Below are 18,585 nucleotides of genomic sequence, written 5' to 3' on the forward strand. Positions count from 1 at the left end.
TTCAAATATAAATCCAGCTATATATATATATATATATATATATATATATATATACACGACTAAGTATACATCTTATTATGTCTAATTAATCAATACTGTAGTCAGTGGCGAAGCTAGAGTAAATTGGAGGGGGGTGCACTTAGCTTGTGGGTGCATAGACATCTTCCGTGGAAGGTGCATATATGGTGAAATTTTGAGTCTAATCACTGTTTTTATAATTTTTGGAGGTGCATTTGCACCTCCTAATCAACACCTAGCTTCGCTACTGACTGTAGTAGTTGAAAAGTGGCATGTTTGAAAATTGTTAAAGTGCAGAGGCGCTTTATAAACAAAAAAAAAGGTATTGAGGGAGTACATGCGTACCCTCGTTTAAAATGGTGCATTTTTAGCAGCTTGCTTTATTTGTTCTCTAGCCTCTATTTATTTGCCTCTCAGTATGTACCTTGACGAGACATAGTAGGATTATAAAAAATGTGATTGTTGGTACGATTAACCACCATTCTGACCAGTACGCGCTGTCGGAAGAGCTTGGAAACACACGTGACCTAATTGACGCCTTGAGCATGCATCCTTTGGGGCTCGATCCATTCCCGACGTGCTGCTGGGTAGTCCGCCGCTGCATGCATGCATTTCCAGGGCGCAACACGGAGTTTGGTGAGCAGCAGGGAGCCGGCCGGCCAGTGTCGGTGCGTGCGTGTGGCCGGCGCGCATGCAACCGCACAAACCAAACCCGGCTGGCCACGCGTGTTCAGCAAGCAGGAAGCAGGATCTCTAAACCATACTGCCATGGAGCAAGGGGGTTCCATCCTAGGCACTATGTTGAATGGTATTTTGGCCCTTGCTCTAGAAGGGTCCCTACGAGTCATGAGCAGCTTAGGTTTACTCGGGTTAGTCGTACCGCCCATTTGGTGCCAGGGTCGTGTTAAGATTCATCTCTGCTCAGAGGGCCATACGTCAGGTGAGCTCGGGAAGCTCCAACACTAGTCACTGGGGCTCGCGCTTGCAAGTTCAAACCCATCAGGAAGGCATATGTGCATCATATGTGTAGCCCTCGAGTCCCTTGCCAACTGGGCATATTTGGTCGGGCCGGGTTGGTGCATCTTTGCCTGTTGGTGACGGTACTTATGATACTAGTACTCATTAGTAGTCCTCGAGCCTATGTGATTTGGAAAATTTCATGGAGGTTCCAGCATAGTCGGGGTGTCCCTCCATTTTTGAGAGCATAAGGTACTAGCTGATTTAATCATAGTAGTATATGATGAGTTAGATATTACAATCCTAATTAGTTCATTATCGTGTTCATATGAGTTATAAGATCCCTAGTGCAACCATGATATAGACCTGATTTCAAAATTTATTAGCACAAATGATGATGATATAAATTCTGTTCCAATGCATGGTGCTGCACTTTCTTTTTGCATAAAAAAGTTTGACAACTAGAACTCCCTCCACAACAGATTGTTCTCGGCGTGATAACCTAGCCTAGACCAACACACAACAGGGGCTTGATCCAAGCAAGCCACCACAAGCAGATGGGTAAAACTTGAACATATTGGATAACTACCTTATTTTCCAAGTTTATTACTGAACAAATTTATCCTGGAACATTACGTACTAAGGCCTTGTTTAGTTCTTTTTTTTTGGCAAAATGAGCACTGCAGCACATTCGTTTGTATTTAACAAACATTATCCAATCATAGACTAATTAGGTTCAAAAGATCTGTCTCGCAAATTACAAGCAAATAGTGTAATTAGTTATTATTTTTATCTATATTTAATACTCCATGCATATGCCGCAAGATTCGATTTAACGAAAAATCTAAAAAAATTGCATTTTTTTTGGGAACTAAACAAGACCTAACTACATCATCAGATAACAAGTCTCATGAGCCCACTCACAATGCACAAAATGCTAAAAAAATGTATGATGCAAGTATATTGACTAAGCAGGGACGGAGGGTGAATGAAAATTCAGAGAGGGGGAGGGAGAGGGGCTAATTCAAATAGATCAGCTGGTTAGGTTCCTTGTGGTAGAACCTGTCCAGCCGAGTTCAAGTCTCGGACTTGACACGGGTACTCACATTTTTCTAGATTTATTCTAGGATTCAACAACGCTATGCTTTTAGTAGTAGGCGACGTGCCCGTCGACAGCGAGTCGCTGGTGGTGACTTCGTCAATTTCGAGATTTGTCGGTCCAACTTGGTTCTTCGGAGGTGCTCATAGGGGTAGAGTGTGAGTGTGTTCATAGCAGTGAGTATGCGCTCGTGTTTGTGAGCGTCTGCGTCTGTGGGTCTCCCAAAAAAAGAAGCGGCCTTATTTAGTTCTAGAGTGCAAAGTTTTGACATACACATGAGGTGTTCGGATACTAATAAAAAATAAATTATTCCATAAGACGAATTTATTAAGCCTAATTTATTATGAAGTTTCGGAAATCCTCATTAGCACATCGCACAACCTGTAGGGGAACTACCCACAAACCATTAAAAAAGTTGAGTTCTTATATATGTCACTGCTCTAAACTTTTTTGTCATTCACGGTATTTCTGTTAGATGTCAAACTGCGGGTATAAAAAGTCAAAAATACCCTCAGATCTGAATATGCAATTAATATTTTTAAGCATCTTAATTATCTCAAATGAAAAAAAATTCAAAACTAGAAAGTAAAAATTATCTTCATTTGATTCCGTACAAAAGATATGATTTCTTTAAGACATATTAAACATATCAGATCATATCTTTTTGGTCTGGAATTAGATGAAGATAATTTTTATAAAAAAATTATAGATATTATCGAGATCTACAACTTCCTAGTTTTTAGTTTGTTTCATTTGAGGTTATTAAGATGCTAAAAAATTAATTACATATTCATATCTAAGTGTATTTTTGACTTTTCACAGACGCAGTTTGACATCGTTAGAGCCAAATCTAACGAAAGTGGCGTGAAGGACAAAAGAGTTTAGAGCAGTGGCATCTGTAAAAACTTTTTTTAATGACTTGTAGGTAATTACCAAATTTTGTTATGACATAGAGGTAAAAGCCTCTAGAAAATAGATAAATCTAGACCCTTACTATAGTACCGGATGCAGCTAGAGCTCCACCAAACAAGACCTCAGGTCACTCAAAACAATTAATAATTAAGAGTTTCTGTCTATAAAGTGAAGCCAAAACAATCGAAGACGCCTTACAACTTCCTTAACTCTTCGATTAACTCTGTGTCATCATGTCACTAGAAAATTATATGTGACAGTCATCTAATGTGCATGATATGATGTACACATTGAGACTTCTCTCAGGATTAAAGACCGCATTATTTCAATGTTAATGCCGATATATTTGAACATTTGGGAATGAATGCATTATGTGTGTAATTAACTAGTAATCATTGTGTTAAGTTCAGAAAAACTAGTAATCATTGTGTTGAGGACTTAACTACTACTACTACTACAAGCTTAATATATCGTCAATAATGAGAGTTTGATGATATGGTGATGAACAACTTTGAACACGTAACTAATTAAAAGCTTAAACTGCCAAGGCCGGGGGGAACAACCAGTTGAGAGCATCTCTTTCGCATGCTAGCTGCAGCTCCGCCAGTGACATGATTCGTGTAGTCATGTTCATGTATGACCCGTTTGTGATGAACTATACTATGTATGGTCAACATCTATCCTCTCTAATCGCCTTGTAATGATTGGTGATTTTATACTACATACAATCTCAATCTGTGAAGCCAAATCCTCTTGGCAGCCAACCAACAAGTAGTATGGCGAAATTCTGAAACCACACTTGAACTCAGCAAAGTAACATGTGTCGCCAAACCGTCGTAGGCTGCATCCAGACCGGCCAGGCCCCGGGAGTAGGCAGGAATTGAACTAGCTAGGATATGATGCCAGGACGCAACGCAACTGCCGCCAGCCTTCCTCGCCACCGGTCGCGTTCTAGAAACCACGTCTTCAGCTAAAAGATTAAAAGATATTTTATTTTTTTCTAGATACGTAATGTTTCCTATATATTTAGGCAGTGCTCAAAAGATCCATCTTATAAATTACAAGTAAACTGTATACTTTATACATTTGTCGCAAGATTCGATGTGACGAAGAATCTAAAATTTTTTGTAAAACTTTTTAGGAATTAGACAAGGCCTTAGATATACACTATGTCTAGATATATAAGTAATAAAGCTATTTCAAAATCCAAAAGATCTTATATTTTTAAACATGAGTAATTAAAGAATACACTTTGGTAACTCAAAAAATAAAACTTTCGCACATATATAGTGCATCCATATGTTTACTCACACGCAAAAGTTGAGAGACAAACTTAATTACTTTTGGAAGACTCATATGAAAATAGTAAATTTCACTTATTAAGCTTGTATGTGCACTCATTGAGGGAGCAACCGCACATGGGCTCCTCGGCAAAGTAAAAAGGAAAATTCTTTGTATTATAGAAAAATATTGTATATTTTTAGATAACTAATTTAACATAATATGAATTGTCTAGGTTGCTAAAAGTTTCTTGTTCTGACACAGTGAAACTACAAAAAAAGGGTTTTTTGTGTTTTACAGTACACATTCGCATGGATTTTTTTTTTATTTTCTATTAGTATTTCAAAAAATAGTTTAAGTCTCAACTTTTCAATGACTATATACATGGATGAACTAAAATTTTCGAGTCACTGAGGTATACTTTTTAATATTTTATATTTTTTCCACCGAATTTAGTCTTCACCGAAAATCATGTCATCTTCATAGGAGACGGGCAACCAGCCCGGCGGTCACGTGATCATGTCTGCTCAGCTCGATCCTTAGCCGGCCGGTTATGTATATTATTACATGCTGCCAATCAGTACTCATTAATTAAGATTCTTATAGGCGTTTAATAATTCTCTATTATTGTGTCCAATCTTGTATTATACCCTGAGCCTGAGTTGGTTAACGTATAGGACGATAGCGAGAAGACCTGACGGTGACGGCCAATCATGCCGTGGGAGCAGCGCAGCTGCATGATTGCCGTACATAGGTAAGAAGATGGCAAATCATCAGGCACATTGCATCTCATCCCGTCATCTGTGGTCCAATCCGTTGGTTTAGGCCTTGTTTAGTTCCGAAAAGTGAAAACTTTTCGGAACTGTAGCAATTTCGTTTGTTTATGACAAATATTATCTAATCATAGACTGACTAGGATCAAAAGATTCGTCTCGTGATTTACAGCTAAACTGTGTAATTAGTTTTTATTTTCGTCTATATTTAATGTTTCATGCATGTGCCACAAGATTTGATGTGACGGGGAATCTTGAAAACTTTTTGGTTTTCAGGGTGAACTGAACAAGGCCTTAGTGCCCTTTTTCTGAGCTTGAAATAATTGCATAAAGTACACGGCTGCACATGTACGGTCTAGGACATGCCTTGTACACGTACTACGCTGGTCCGAACAGCTGCTTCTGCATGCATAGATCATTGGTGCCTACTGTCTATACCTTCGTCTCTCGACGTACGTGCGAGCCCGTTCGCTTGTCTTTATTTTTTCTATCAGTCAGCAGCGTTTTTTCTTATACTTCCTCCGTCTATGAATACTGCTATTTTTAGGAGAAAATTTTGTCCACATATACTGCTATTTCTACTAGCATACTTGGTCCACCAACTCATTTAATTTCTTCTCAGAACTTTCATGGTCCACCAGCTCATTTAATTTCTTCTAGGGAGTAGTACTTTGGCTCATGGTAATTGTTTGAGTCTGTTTAGTTGACATTAAATATAGCTCGTTGGAACCAGAGAACCATGGCTTAACGTGCATGATTAAATGGTGGAACCCAAATTAATTGAGGGTAGAATGGTCTTTTATTTGCCACACTAATCTGTCTGAAATCAGCTAGAAATAGCAGTATTTGGGGACGGAGGGAGTAATAAATCAACTAATAGTAATTTTAGTTATAATTTTTCAGATCAGCAAACAGTTATGTTTTGAATTTAAAATAAACAGCGAACTGTGAATTAATTTGACTCTCGGCGTTATGCGTTTGGGTGTGAAATAATGCTCGAGCAATATCCGAAAAACTAACATGCGTCCCTTTTGAAGTTGGAGCTAGCGCACATTAGTCCATTATTATCGATCGCTCGTCACTGTGAGATTCTGCAGGTTGACACAGCGGACTTTAGCAACCAGGCAAGCTTCTCACCTGATTAGTGGTTAGACTCGTTCGATCACTAGCAAACCTCTCAATGATTCGGCTTACTTTTATCCCTAGCAACCTCGCAATAATGCACATTATTATTATTATCATTAAGCGTTAACTCTAGGGCTCGATCGTCCGCGAGCAGAGGCCGGCCGGGCCATATATGCCGGAACGATGCCATTAGCACTAGCAGCACCATGGCATCGTCATCGATCAAGCAGCCATCAACTCACACCTGCTCGATCTGCCAGTGCCACGTGCCCACGTACGTCCCTCTGTCATCCTTGCCTTGGTACGGTCCTTGTCCTTTTGCTTTCTCAACCAGTCAACCGCCAAGAAAAAAAAAAGACAGTTGACAAAGAAACATAAAGAATCGCCTATCGTGGCTGTGTGGACTCTTTGAGGCCGCCGCGGATAAGACGCGTTGGGGAATCCAAACCGCCGCGCCATCTGCTGAGTGGCGCGTAGCGCTCAAGCGTTGGAAGCAGTCGTGGATAGCGATTGGGGGCTAGTAAGGGCTTGTCCAACGCGATGACATGGCGTGCTGCTCCAAACTCCACCTCAACCCCGTGTATCCATGTCAGCTATGAGCTATGCTAGTGGTCTCGCAGAGCTGTAGAGACTCCTGCAGAAGTAACGTTGGCCTCCGCTGACAAAAAGCCGAGGATAACACTCAAGCAAGCGTTGAAGAGCGAGAAGCTGAGACTATGTGGTCCCATTACAACAAAATAAATTAATATATAATTGAAGTTTGAGCTGCTTTTCTACTGCTTGTATTGGAAGATTAACTATCTCATTGTGCTGCTTCATCGATGTGGCTTGTCTTTTAACCGAAACCACCACAGAACGTTCGCCTCCATTGGCCCTGCCCTAAGATGAGATTGCGCCTTGGCAGCCATGCATTTTCTCGGAAGAGAGTGAAAATGTTGAACAGAAACAAGAATATCGGCGCGATACTTTATAATACTTTTTTTTAATGTCATCACATATATTTTTTCTGAATCTGAGAATGAAAATATTCCTGAAACAACATTTTCTAATTGAACTTATTCATTTAACTCGAAATAGTAACAAAATTGCTGAATCAAACACTCACCTCTAGCTTTCAAAAATCTTGGAGCTGAAGCGAGCTTAAATAAATCCTAACAAAACGTATGCTGGTTTAAGCATGCACAGCGGTGAGAACACATGTAAATTAAAAGCACTGAGCCAAAGCTCGACATGAGCATGTGTTCATTCTCTTTCCTTCAACCACCACTAAAACATTATGTGCTATTTAGTATTTGTGATGATTAATTGGTTGTACTACTTTCTAATGTCAGTTGTCATGTTTATTGGGACCTATTATTGATCTATGATGTAGTATTCCTGTTTTCTTTTTATGTGTTGTTCTAGAATGCTACTAAGAGCAACTATTTATATTGCTTAAACTTGCTGATATAGTTCTATCTCTTCTAAATGATTTTATGGTTTTCGTTAGATTGGGATACCAACCTGAACCTCAAATACCAGGTACTATTTCCTCAAGACAAATTTCAACAAAATTTGAAATTATCAAGTAAACCGAATGTTCACCTCTAAGCAGAGCACTTTTACTCGTCCTTGCTCATCGTTCTTGTCGAATGATGACTTTACTGGACTAGCTAGTACTAGCTAACTACTACTACTTGTCCAGTTTATAAGGTGTCTTTTGATAGAGCACAATCACCTAAGTTATACTTTAACTGTTTATTTATTTTATTATATTATATTTTTTATATTTATAATCTTATCATTATTGTTTAGCAATTTATCAAAAAATTCTAAAGATCCACATTTAGAGTGAGATTAGTATCATATGGAAAATTCACCGTAGGAAGGTGCTCAACTTAAATAGAAAATTAGTAAGTGTTTCTATAGACAAGTTGAGGATGAGAGTTAAGGGAGGAGGGGCACACGTGTGTGTCGTCATGCCGAGCCACGCCCATGGCCTTGGCCGAATGTGATGGGCCGCCTTTTAGACAGATAGTCAAGGCAATGGTTAGCAACGATGTAAAAGGGCAAATGGGTAAAAAATGTGTTATTTACCATTGTGCCCCTCCCAGAACCCATCTAGGTTCATCCCCCTCTAATCCTGAGCTTGCTTAAAGGCACCTCCTCCTCCTCCTCCTCCCAGTAGAAGACTACATTTCATCTTACTCCTCATTCCACTATGTCCTTGTACTTGAAGCTGCTCTTAGTGTTCTTCAGTCTGAGCTCCTTGCGCGCACAATGGGTCCGCCTTTGCTCTTCCTTCGTTCTGACGACTTTGATCTAGCAGCTACAATCTTCACCAAGTGAACGACTACTTGGCGACCGCTCGAGGGTGATAGGATCTGCTATTACTTTGTTTCATAGTAGATCTGCATATGCGATGATGGATTGCTCATGCTCGTTTATGACATGATGTATGTTATGTTTGGTTTCTAGATTAAAACATGTCATAAAATATTCAGCAATTATTAGATAGTATGATTACGCTATTGGTATTGCGTTTGTATTACAATAGTTAGTTAAGAGCTGTCAACCAAACCATTGATCAAAGTTTACAAAATTTAATTTCTCATACGTGAATTGAAATGCCTTACAAACTGGACGGAGAGTACTAATCCAGTAGATCGAGTTCCAAGCGCAACGGCAAGGACCAAGCGCAGCGGCAAAGACTACTGGACTAGTTCCACTTCTTTTTACTCAATACAACTTACTGCTACGTTTAAGCTAAAACCAAACGCTTCGCGTCTCAGCTCTACCATTGCCTGCGAAAAAAGCGAGATTTGGATTGCGTGACGCGTCCCCGAGCTCGCTCGCTTTTCTGGCTTCACGCAGCGGAAACAGGGCCGCCACAAACGAACCGGCCAATGCCACGCTTATTGCCATCGATCAGGAGCGCAGGTGAGGATCGGGCAATATGACGCGCGCGGAGTCCCCGGGCTCGCAGACCAGCACGCGGCGATCCGCGGGGATCCTGGAGACCAGCTCGGGCTGGGCCTTCTCGTACTCGGCACGGACGTACGCGGCCGCATCCTCCGCGCGCTCGCTCTCCACGATCGCCAGGCAGCAGCCCCTGAAGCCGGCGCCGCTGAACCGGGCGCCGAGGACGCCGGGGGCCTTGAGCAGGATCTCGTACAGCTGGATCATCTCTTTGCTCCCTGCGGTTTCAGATAAACCATTGCATCACGTACTGCTTACCTGACGATCAACAAGTATGATGGCGCTAACGAGACGGTTAAAATTATAGAGTGAAGCACAAGGTGCCAAGTGTTTCGAGTACAATTAGCATACCACATTCGTAGTTGAGTATGGAGCTGCGACCAGATGCAGAGATCAGCTGTCCAAGTTCTTGTAGGTTCCCACGACCCCATGCATCCCTGCCTGAACAAAGATCGGCGATGAATTATCAGGCCATTGCATGGAAATATAAGTTAAAAGAGTGAAGCGTTAACTGTTGCTGGATAGCATTAGCATACCCAGTGAAACTGTATTGTGAAAGGGAAACAATAAGTGGTCAGTAAGGTTAAACTAAGTCCAATTCATTCATGAATACAAGGTAGAGTAGTACTTATGCAAACAGTACATTTATGCTTATGCAGATGCTGGGAGGTGGCCAACTGTATTTCTTTTTTTTTTCTTCTTTTTTTGAAAAGAACCTAACCGTATTTCTTTGTTAAGATTGTGGTGTTGGTGAGTGGTTGAAATATGGCGAAAATATATTTGAAATAATGAACAAACACTTTGTAGTCACGAGCATGGAAATATGTCATGAACAAGTAGTTTACACACTGCAGGAACACATGCACCAAATGTGTGATTAGCTCACCCTTAGTAACCCGCTTCATTTCAGAAAAGTAGTGCTCAGCTCTCCTGGAAAGATTTTCTTCTAATACACACTGCAGGAATAAATTATGTTAGAATGACATGAAAATGTTAAGAAATTGGACCTAAAAGCGATAAGTACCTTCTGGGCCTCATATACAACTGGATCAACTGTAATAAAAAAGAAAATGTCAGACAAATTATACTTTTACATTGGGTCATGACAAGAAATATTACTTAGATCATGTACCATTGCAAAGTATATTTGGTGTATCTTCGCAGCCTGAAGCACTGAGGATTCAATATCAATGAATCAGACTACATTGAACATGACAATGAATAACAAATACTGTAGCAGAACCACAAATGTCAACCCATATAAAATTGAAAAACATAAGAGTATATTTGTTTACATGATGAAATATAGCTATATCAAGTTATTAACAGAGGAACTCACTGCAAAAGAGCACGGGCAGCCTCTTTGCACTCAAAAACCCGCATATTATACCCACTCTTCTTTGGCAGATTATGTTGCAGTCCTGAAAATGCCAATAAAATCTTGAATGGTAGCTGTCCCTGAGGCTGTTGGCTTTTACTCAGCTCCGAGAAGCAGACGTAGGAAGGTGAAGCAGTCTACTCAAGTAAGAGAGTCTCAGTCACAACAAATGCAAACACTCTCTCCAGTCACAAATACTTGACACGTTTAACTTTGCATGGTTCGATGCGTATCTTTGACCACTGATTACTTCTAGAATAAGTCGTAAAATCCTTATGAGATTTTGCAAGTATTTTGAACACAAATCAACACATATAACTTACACTTCGAAACTAAATAATGTAATAGTTATTGATTTTGTAGTAGTTTTTAAGGTATGACCAAATCTTGGCATAAACAACAAGTTCTTTGTAACTGGAGGCAGTAGAGAAAGAAACACTGCAATGAACACTATCTAACAAAGTATGTACATGTACAACACAAAAAAGAGACACTTGGCAGAATTGACCCAATTAAAGGGTCCCAAAGTTTAGTTTTATCAACAATTGAACTTATGTAAACATATATCCTCATATGTGTTTTATGGCACTAGTTCATCATGCAAACATATCATCATGTGTGTTTTATTAAATAACCCAGTGGCCTTAAAAGTTGAAACATTATAAGAAAAAAAACTCTATCAATAAGAAATTAAATAAATTCGTATAAAATGAAAATATATTACCTTGCAGTCCATGAAGGTGAGATAGCCATACCGTGAAAGCAAAATGGCAGATGGATCTAGAATGCCATTTTTGAGACCCAAGTATTTATTTTCAATGTACCTGACATATAGGAACAGAGTTAAGTGGACAGCTGAAATCCTAACGACCATGAATATCCTTCTAAGAGGGTGACAACAATTAATTTAATATAAAGCAAGCAGTAAAGTCTAAAGTACGAACAGCACTTTCTTGCATTAAGACATTGCTAAGGCGTTAGCTTATGGTAACAGGCTTGCAGTGAGCTCAACATAGCTGTTTGTAATTAAAACAGGTATCAATCAGGTGCATGCACCCATGAAATTATCCTTGTAGGATATTAACGGGAACCAAACAAACTTACTTGTCTAACTGAATGTTGTCCACTGGTGATATAACCAGATCATTTACATGTTCTAAAGCCAGCAAGTAGGCGATGCCAACCTGTTGAAGCAAACAGACAAACAGTTATCTTATAATCAATATCATTGGCCAAATTTTCTTAAAATGCATTTTGAGGTTGTAGGGTAACGGAAATGTACTAGAGAAAAATCAGTGATCTGGGACAAATTTCAATCTATATGCTCGTGAAGTTAATCAGGTTATATATCAGAGTTTCATTGAGATGAAAACACATACAAAAATTTACTGCCACCTTCCAGCACCTAATTTAACACTATCAACAAACAATAGATAGGCCTAGAAGTAATATCAACTCAGTAAATGTATACAGTATATCAGTAAACTTACCGCCGCAGAAGAACTGAGCCCTGAACTATCAAGACCTTTCACACCAGAAATATATCCTATGATACCCTACAAGAAATCATTTGCCAAAATTTTTAAAGTACAAAACAATCTGGACTGTTTAAGAGATAAATGTGATGGGTTACCTTCCTTAGATCATATCCACTATTCTGCAGTGCATAAACAGCGCCTCTTGCATAACTTTCCCAGTTTATGTTCTCAGGTTTATCAATAGGCTTTTGCAAGTCATCAACTCTGTTGGGAAAGAAAAGGATGGAATATGTATGATCATCTTAGCTTGGTGGTATTGGAAGCTTAAATAAGCAAGGATTCAGGTATAAGAACTACAGCTGTTAGCCTGTTACAGAGTGACCTAGAGTATTTCCTAAGCAATGTTGTCAGACAGATGGGGCTAGTTTTCAATACTACGCAGTGTTAGAAGTGCTGAAACACAGTGGAAACTTTGATCAAGGAAAAACAGACTTTTCACGGCATTACCTGAATCTTATAACACCTTCAAATTGACCAGATTGAAGTAACACCTGAAAGAAAAATAAAGTTTGCTGACTTTATAGATAATATAGCACTGTCCTGAATCATGAATGATGCACAAGAACTTCAACTTTGCACAGGGACCATCAGTTCTGCTTGTGATGCATTTTTACCAAACATGTAAACAAGCAGACATGAATACCAAAACACGGACTGATGAGGAGCCAAGGCAGTGTCATATATTATTTCAGGACAAAGAAGCTGACTTGATTTTTTTTAATAAGAAAATTAGGTAAAATATAGTAATTTACCAACCTCAGAACCATTAGAGGGAACAAAACCAAGGAGTACTCCATAATTTATGGTCATAGCTGTGACAACTCCACCCTGCCAGATTGCAGACGAGAATTTAGATAACAATTATGGTGTGATGACTGTCTATACACTGTTTGAAGTTAAAATCAATTATTACTGTAATAGTACAACACTCAAGCATTAATCAAATTGAAATTATGGGTTCGTGCACTCTGATCAGTTGGACTATCTTTGCCATAGGTTTTGAAAGTTTTTACCAAAACTAGTATAAGGCATAGTGTATTCAGGCATCATATTCCAAATGAAAATACCAAAACATGTTCCAAACAATACTCAGATGGTTTTTTGTTTATAGGTGGTGATCAGTTATCATCACAATGTCAAGCCATAATTTCAACAGCGTGACCTCTGGAACATGCTCTGTGTAATATGTGTTGTCAGAATAAAGACTGAATTAATATCAATGACCAAACTGAGATAAATTAAACTAATATGTACTTTAACTTCTCGATTCTAATCGTGACTTGATCTTCTGGAAAAAAAATATATGAACAACATAGTAACACAAGGTCACCTGATGATCAATGTGAGCCCCCAAAGGGCAAATTCTGTAGGGGCAAGCAGCAACCCTAACCTCTTGTTCATCCCTTCCACTAATGTCCACCACCTTCTTCCGTACAATGTCAAGCTGCAATACCAGCATCAAGATGTAAACGGAAAACATAGCCATACACTAACCAACAAGATGAACCTAAGGTCAACCACCCTGCACTAACATGGGGTTTCCCATTTGAGATCATACAACTTTGACAAGATCAGTTTCAGTCCCATTTGTTCGGTTATTTACATGAGCAGGTGGGGTCATCGAAAATTAAGAGAAACGCAATAATATGGACACATCCTTCCTGTCCACAGAAAGTTGAAACTAGGAAGATTCAGGTTGTTGCTCACTTGAAAGTTGAAACTAGGAAGATTCAGGTTGTATTGAGACAAGATGAAAGGTACAGGTCATTATAGCCAGGCACGAACCAACAATGCGAACTCATTATCCAAACAAAGCATACTGGATATACTTTTTGTTTCATCAATCAAATCAAAAGGGAAATAATAGCACCTCACTTTCCTCTACAGGACACATCATCAGAAAGCAAAAGCAGGGCACGATCTTATCCCAAACAAGTCAAGTATCACTAACATTAACTCGGAAGCTAATAGAGACGTCTCAGGAGCATAAGCTTAATAATCAAAAGAGATGCATCTGCAACAAGCAGAAACGGCACGAACGGATCCAGGTAAACTACTCCGAGATTGATTTAGTGACAAATAAATCGAGCACGGGTCACGGGACACGGCATCCCACAACATCCAACAATCTGAAATCGCTGCACCCCTGGATTCCCCGAGGCGGCAAAACCCACGTGGCCGCGAGATCGCAACCCAGCAGCCTACGCCCGCCGCCCCCGCAGCTCCATGCGAACCCCCCCGCGCGCCCCATGTCGGTGCAATGGCACAGGAAAACCTCTCACCTCCTCCGCCGCCGGCCACCGCGACGGACCTCCTCCTGCTCCTCCTCCCGGCGCCACCATTCCTATCCCGCCCACCGGCGGCTCTTGCTGTGGCCTCTCTCTCTCCCTCTCTCTCTCTCTCTCTCTCTCTCTCTCCCGCGCGCGTGCGTGGCGGCGCTGGCGCGGCCGCGGTGGCGAAGGCGCAGCGCGTGTGATGAGAGTGCGGCCGTGCGGGTGGCGAGGCGATCGTACGTGGCGCTCCTAAAAAGGTACTCGTACGTGGTGGGATCGGGGGGATTTGCTTTGATTGCTTCGGCCGTGCGGTCAGTTTTAACTTTAACCCCCCCGTGCGGTTCGACCGTTCGTTCGTCGTGTCGTTTTGCTATAGGTCGCGTGAGTCATTGGCGTCGCCGGGATTGGGTCCAGGTCCATTCCCCGCAGGCAGCTGTAGAGTTAAAAAATACTCCCGCGACCGCGAGTGGATCCGTGAGATCCCAACAATTTTTTTTCTTTTTGGGTGGATTGACACCGCGAGCGAGTGGTAGCGTCGGTGGCCAGTGGTGCATCAGCGGACGGATAAGGCCTCGTTTAGTTCGTGAAAATAAAAATTTCATGACATTGTAGTATTTTCGTTTGTTTGTGGTAATTATTGTCCAACCATGGACTAACTAGGATCAAAAGATTCGTCTTGTCAATTTCGATCAAACTGTGCAATTAGTTTTTATTTTTATCTATATTTAATACTCTATGCATGCGTCTAAAAAATTCGATGTGATGAGGAATCTTGAAAAAATTTAGGTTTTTGGGTGGAAGTAAACAAGACCTAAAGGGATAATAACGGTCGAGCCACAAGGACGAAGTGCGCCGCTGTGCTCCGGGCATGTTTAGTTTCAGAAAGGGAAAAAAATTTACGATATTGTAGAACTTTTATTTATTTATGATAATTATTATTTAACTATGAACTAATTAGTCTTAAAAAATTCGTGAAACGGATCACGAGGACAAACGACGAAGGACACGGAGCAAACGGTTGGTTTGGTTCTTTGTGCCGGTGAGCCCGTGATCCATCCACCGCCGCCGCATACGGCGATGGTCCTTGTTTGTGTTTCTTTCTTCAAAACTCAGAAGAGATCATGGCAAATGAGATTACAGGTGGGCTCGTTTCCCTTTTCCGATCATGGCAAATGCGATCATGGCAAATGACCGGGCCATTTCCCTTTCCCTTGCTCGTCTGCATCAAAGGACGGACCAGTCTTTCTTGCTCGTCGCTACGGAGGCCCGCTCCAGGTTTGCTTTGACGCGGTCATGGCCCAGTTGGACCGAGACTGTTCTGGGCCGTCTACTCGGCTGGCTTACGCAGTCTGGTTTAGCCCACATGTGTGATGCCCAGATTGCTTGATAAATAGTAAGGCCCAAGCGGCAAGCGCCGGAGGGCAAGACAGCACCAGACGAAAATGGTCATATATAAGCAAGTACAAATATATAGACAGACAATTTTCGTACCCATTTTTGTCCTGTTTGAACATAGGAATTTCATAGGATTTACGCATAACACAGAAATTTTACATGAAAAACACAGGAACAGAGGGGGGAGGGGGAGGGGCGGATTCAATGTTCCAAACAGTCCATTCATCTCCATTCAAGTTTATATGGAGAAGTTATGATTTCTTTAAGATAGGACTCCGTGCAAAAATGAGAAACTATGCACGTTGAGTTGCCAAAAACTGGAAATTCCGCCAATTTAATCGGTGCAATTAAAATATCGCCAGTTCAAGTGGACGACATGAGTATATATTCAGGCAATTAATTTTTTGAATAAGGGGATGGATTGAATGAAAAAAAATAAATGAATAAAAGGCCATTCGTTGTGTGGGCGTCTTTTATGTACAACAACCCAACAAAGGGGCAAAGCAGGCAACCGGACCCGCGAACACGAGAGCGGCCGTGGCGTCAGCCCAAAATTCACCGCCTCGCCCAACCAAATCCGCATCTCCTCCGATCCCTCCTAGAGTCCTAGGCAGCGCACGGCCCAGCTTGACCCAAAGCGGTCCCGTTCCGTTTCCAGGTCATGGTCAATACACAAGCGTCATCAGAAACACCAAGGGAAAATAAAGCACAGCGTCGGCGTCGGACGTTCTGCGCACGGGTAAACTGCGGCGACTGACTACGACGAGGACGACGAACGTTTGGCTCTTTGCAGCGGCCCGCGGACGCGCCCAGCTGGCGGCTGATGATGTCGACGGACGACACATTATATTTCCAAAAGATCTGAGAAGATGATGAGCTTGCACGATAACCTGTGGTGTGCATTCCATGTTGGCACAATAGTTATTTTGGTCTCTTAACTATTACTCGAGGCTCAATTTTGTTCTTAAATTTTTAAAACGGTCATTTTGGTCTTCAAATTTTAGTTTTAGGCTCAGTTTTGTCCTACAACTATAAAGATGATAGTTTCAGTCCCTAAATTTTATATCTTGGGCTCAATTTTATCCATAAACTATCAAAAGCGCATTTAACTTTTAATTTTTAACTCGATTTTGTTTATTCAATAATAAAACATTATATTTTAAGTATAATTTTATACATAAATTATCAAAATTATAAATCTGCTATTGTTTTCAATATATCCATGTATTCTTGAAGAATAAATAGTGTTCGATGTAACTATAATTGCTTCCACAAATATCGATTTAGTTGAATATATATAAATGGTACAAATATAAGGTAACATTAAAAATAACAGCTTGGTATTATCAATGGTCATGAAAGAGTTTTTGGATAAATATTATTTTTTTATCTTCAACTGTTGATGGTGTTGGAGCTAATAATGTGCAATAGTACAGCGTTCCACGTACAACATAGATGAAATTGTGTTAAAAATAAAAGTTTAAAGAACAAAATACACTTTAATAGTTTTAAAATAAAAATACAAAGTTTGAGAACTAAAACAATCATTTTGAAAGTTTAAAAACGAAACTGAGCCTGGAGTAATAGTTAAGGGATCAAAATAACTATTCTGGCTTCCATGTTCATACAAATCATTCTACCAGTCTTGGTCCTCGACGTGCCGACTGGGTCACTGCCTCATTGGCAGTGATTGTTGCACGTACGTAATTCGTAGGGCAACTCTATGATCTATCCGTGCGTGACTTGACCGCTGGGTTCTCGGTCTGTGCCGCATGTTTGAGTTCCAAGATAGTTTAGAGTTTTGCGCCTGGTTTCCATGCGCTGTTTTCTTCGTATGGATAAAGAATTCCTTGCCAACGACGCTGAAAGCTCGATCGAGCAGCAGTCGATCGGCCGCCAGTCAGTGATGTGCTGTGGTGGACTGTTACTAGAACCAAGTTTTGAAGATGACGACGGTGAAAAAGCGAGAGGGAAGGTAAAAGTGCAGAGATGACAAGTGAGTGGCAGCCGGCCATTGCTTTTGCGTTCCACCAGTTCTTGCCTGCGTGTGCGCTTTTCCTGTGCTTGTACTACTAGTCGAAAGAAAGCGAATACTAGTACTGTCTACTGACGGAGAGACGCAGCAATAGCATGCGCATGCCCTGCCTGCCTCTGCGTCTGCCTGCGGTCCAGCGACACGCCGCACGCGCGCGCGAGTCGTCGGCTCCTCGGAGCTAGCTGTAGCAACTGCATGCATTTTCGACTCGGGAGAAAGCTCTCGTAGGTCGACAACTTTTGCCCGCAAAATCAAACGCACATGCTGGACATTGCATACATGCCTTTAGAGGGGTCGTCGCATCAATTGTCCCCCCAAAAGCACGAGAAATTTTGGTGCGGCCGAGACCGCGCAAGTTTTCCAACAGGCAACAGACGTCGACGACGATCAGTCGCAGCAGCTGGGCGCTCGTCCTTCTAATCGATCACGACGCCTCTACTCACCGGGCCGGCCTTGCTAGCTGCGGAGTAGTTGTGGAATGTGGATGTCTACAACGACATTTAGTGTTGAAACAATAATTATTAGCTAGCTAGCCAAACACCTAAACTGTACAGTATATGGACATGTTAACGGTTAAAACACAAACTTAGCCAACCAAGTTATACTTACTACATGATGCTATTTATTCAGTTCTACATGCCCCTCGATAATCTCAAGATCAATCTAATCACTTTGGACACGCGTGTGTGTAGTCATACAGGTGTGATACTACTAAAAAAACTTAACCGTGACGGACAAAAGGCATTAACCGAGACGGTTTTTGTAACCGTCTCCGTCGAAAGGTCACGATAAATCAATGATTTATCGAGACGGTTGTCATGCCCGCCACGATAAATAAAATAA

The 18,585-nt window shown here is 41.0% G+C and overlaps 1 protein-coding gene across 1 annotated transcript; it reads right to left on the bottom strand.

Moving 5' to 3' along the window:
• On the bottom strand, window positions 8,668-14,596 carry LOC8072310 (galacturonokinase). The gene is made up of 14 exons (XM_002448448.2): window positions 14,322-14,596; window positions 13,370-13,483; window positions 12,796-12,867; window positions 12,487-12,530; window positions 12,135-12,243; window positions 11,992-12,057; window positions 11,606-11,685; window positions 11,226-11,325; window positions 10,463-10,638; window positions 10,256-10,296; window positions 10,148-10,176; window positions 10,010-10,079; window positions 9,475-9,564; window positions 8,668-9,341 (listed from the first exon to the last, which is right to left on the bottom strand). The coding sequence occupies exons 1-14, from the start codon at window positions 14,379-14,381 to the stop codon at window positions 9,073-9,075; spliced, it is 1,320 nt and encodes a 439-aa protein (XP_002448493.1). The 5' UTR covers window positions 14,382-14,596; the 3' UTR covers window positions 8,668-9,072.

This window comes from Sorghum bicolor, chromosome 6 (assembly GCF_000003195.3).
Source record: "Sorghum bicolor cultivar BTx623 chromosome 6, Sorghum_bicolor_NCBIv3, whole genome shotgun sequence".
Classification (NCBI taxonomy): Eukaryota; Viridiplantae; Streptophyta; class Magnoliopsida; order Poales; family Poaceae; genus Sorghum; species Sorghum bicolor.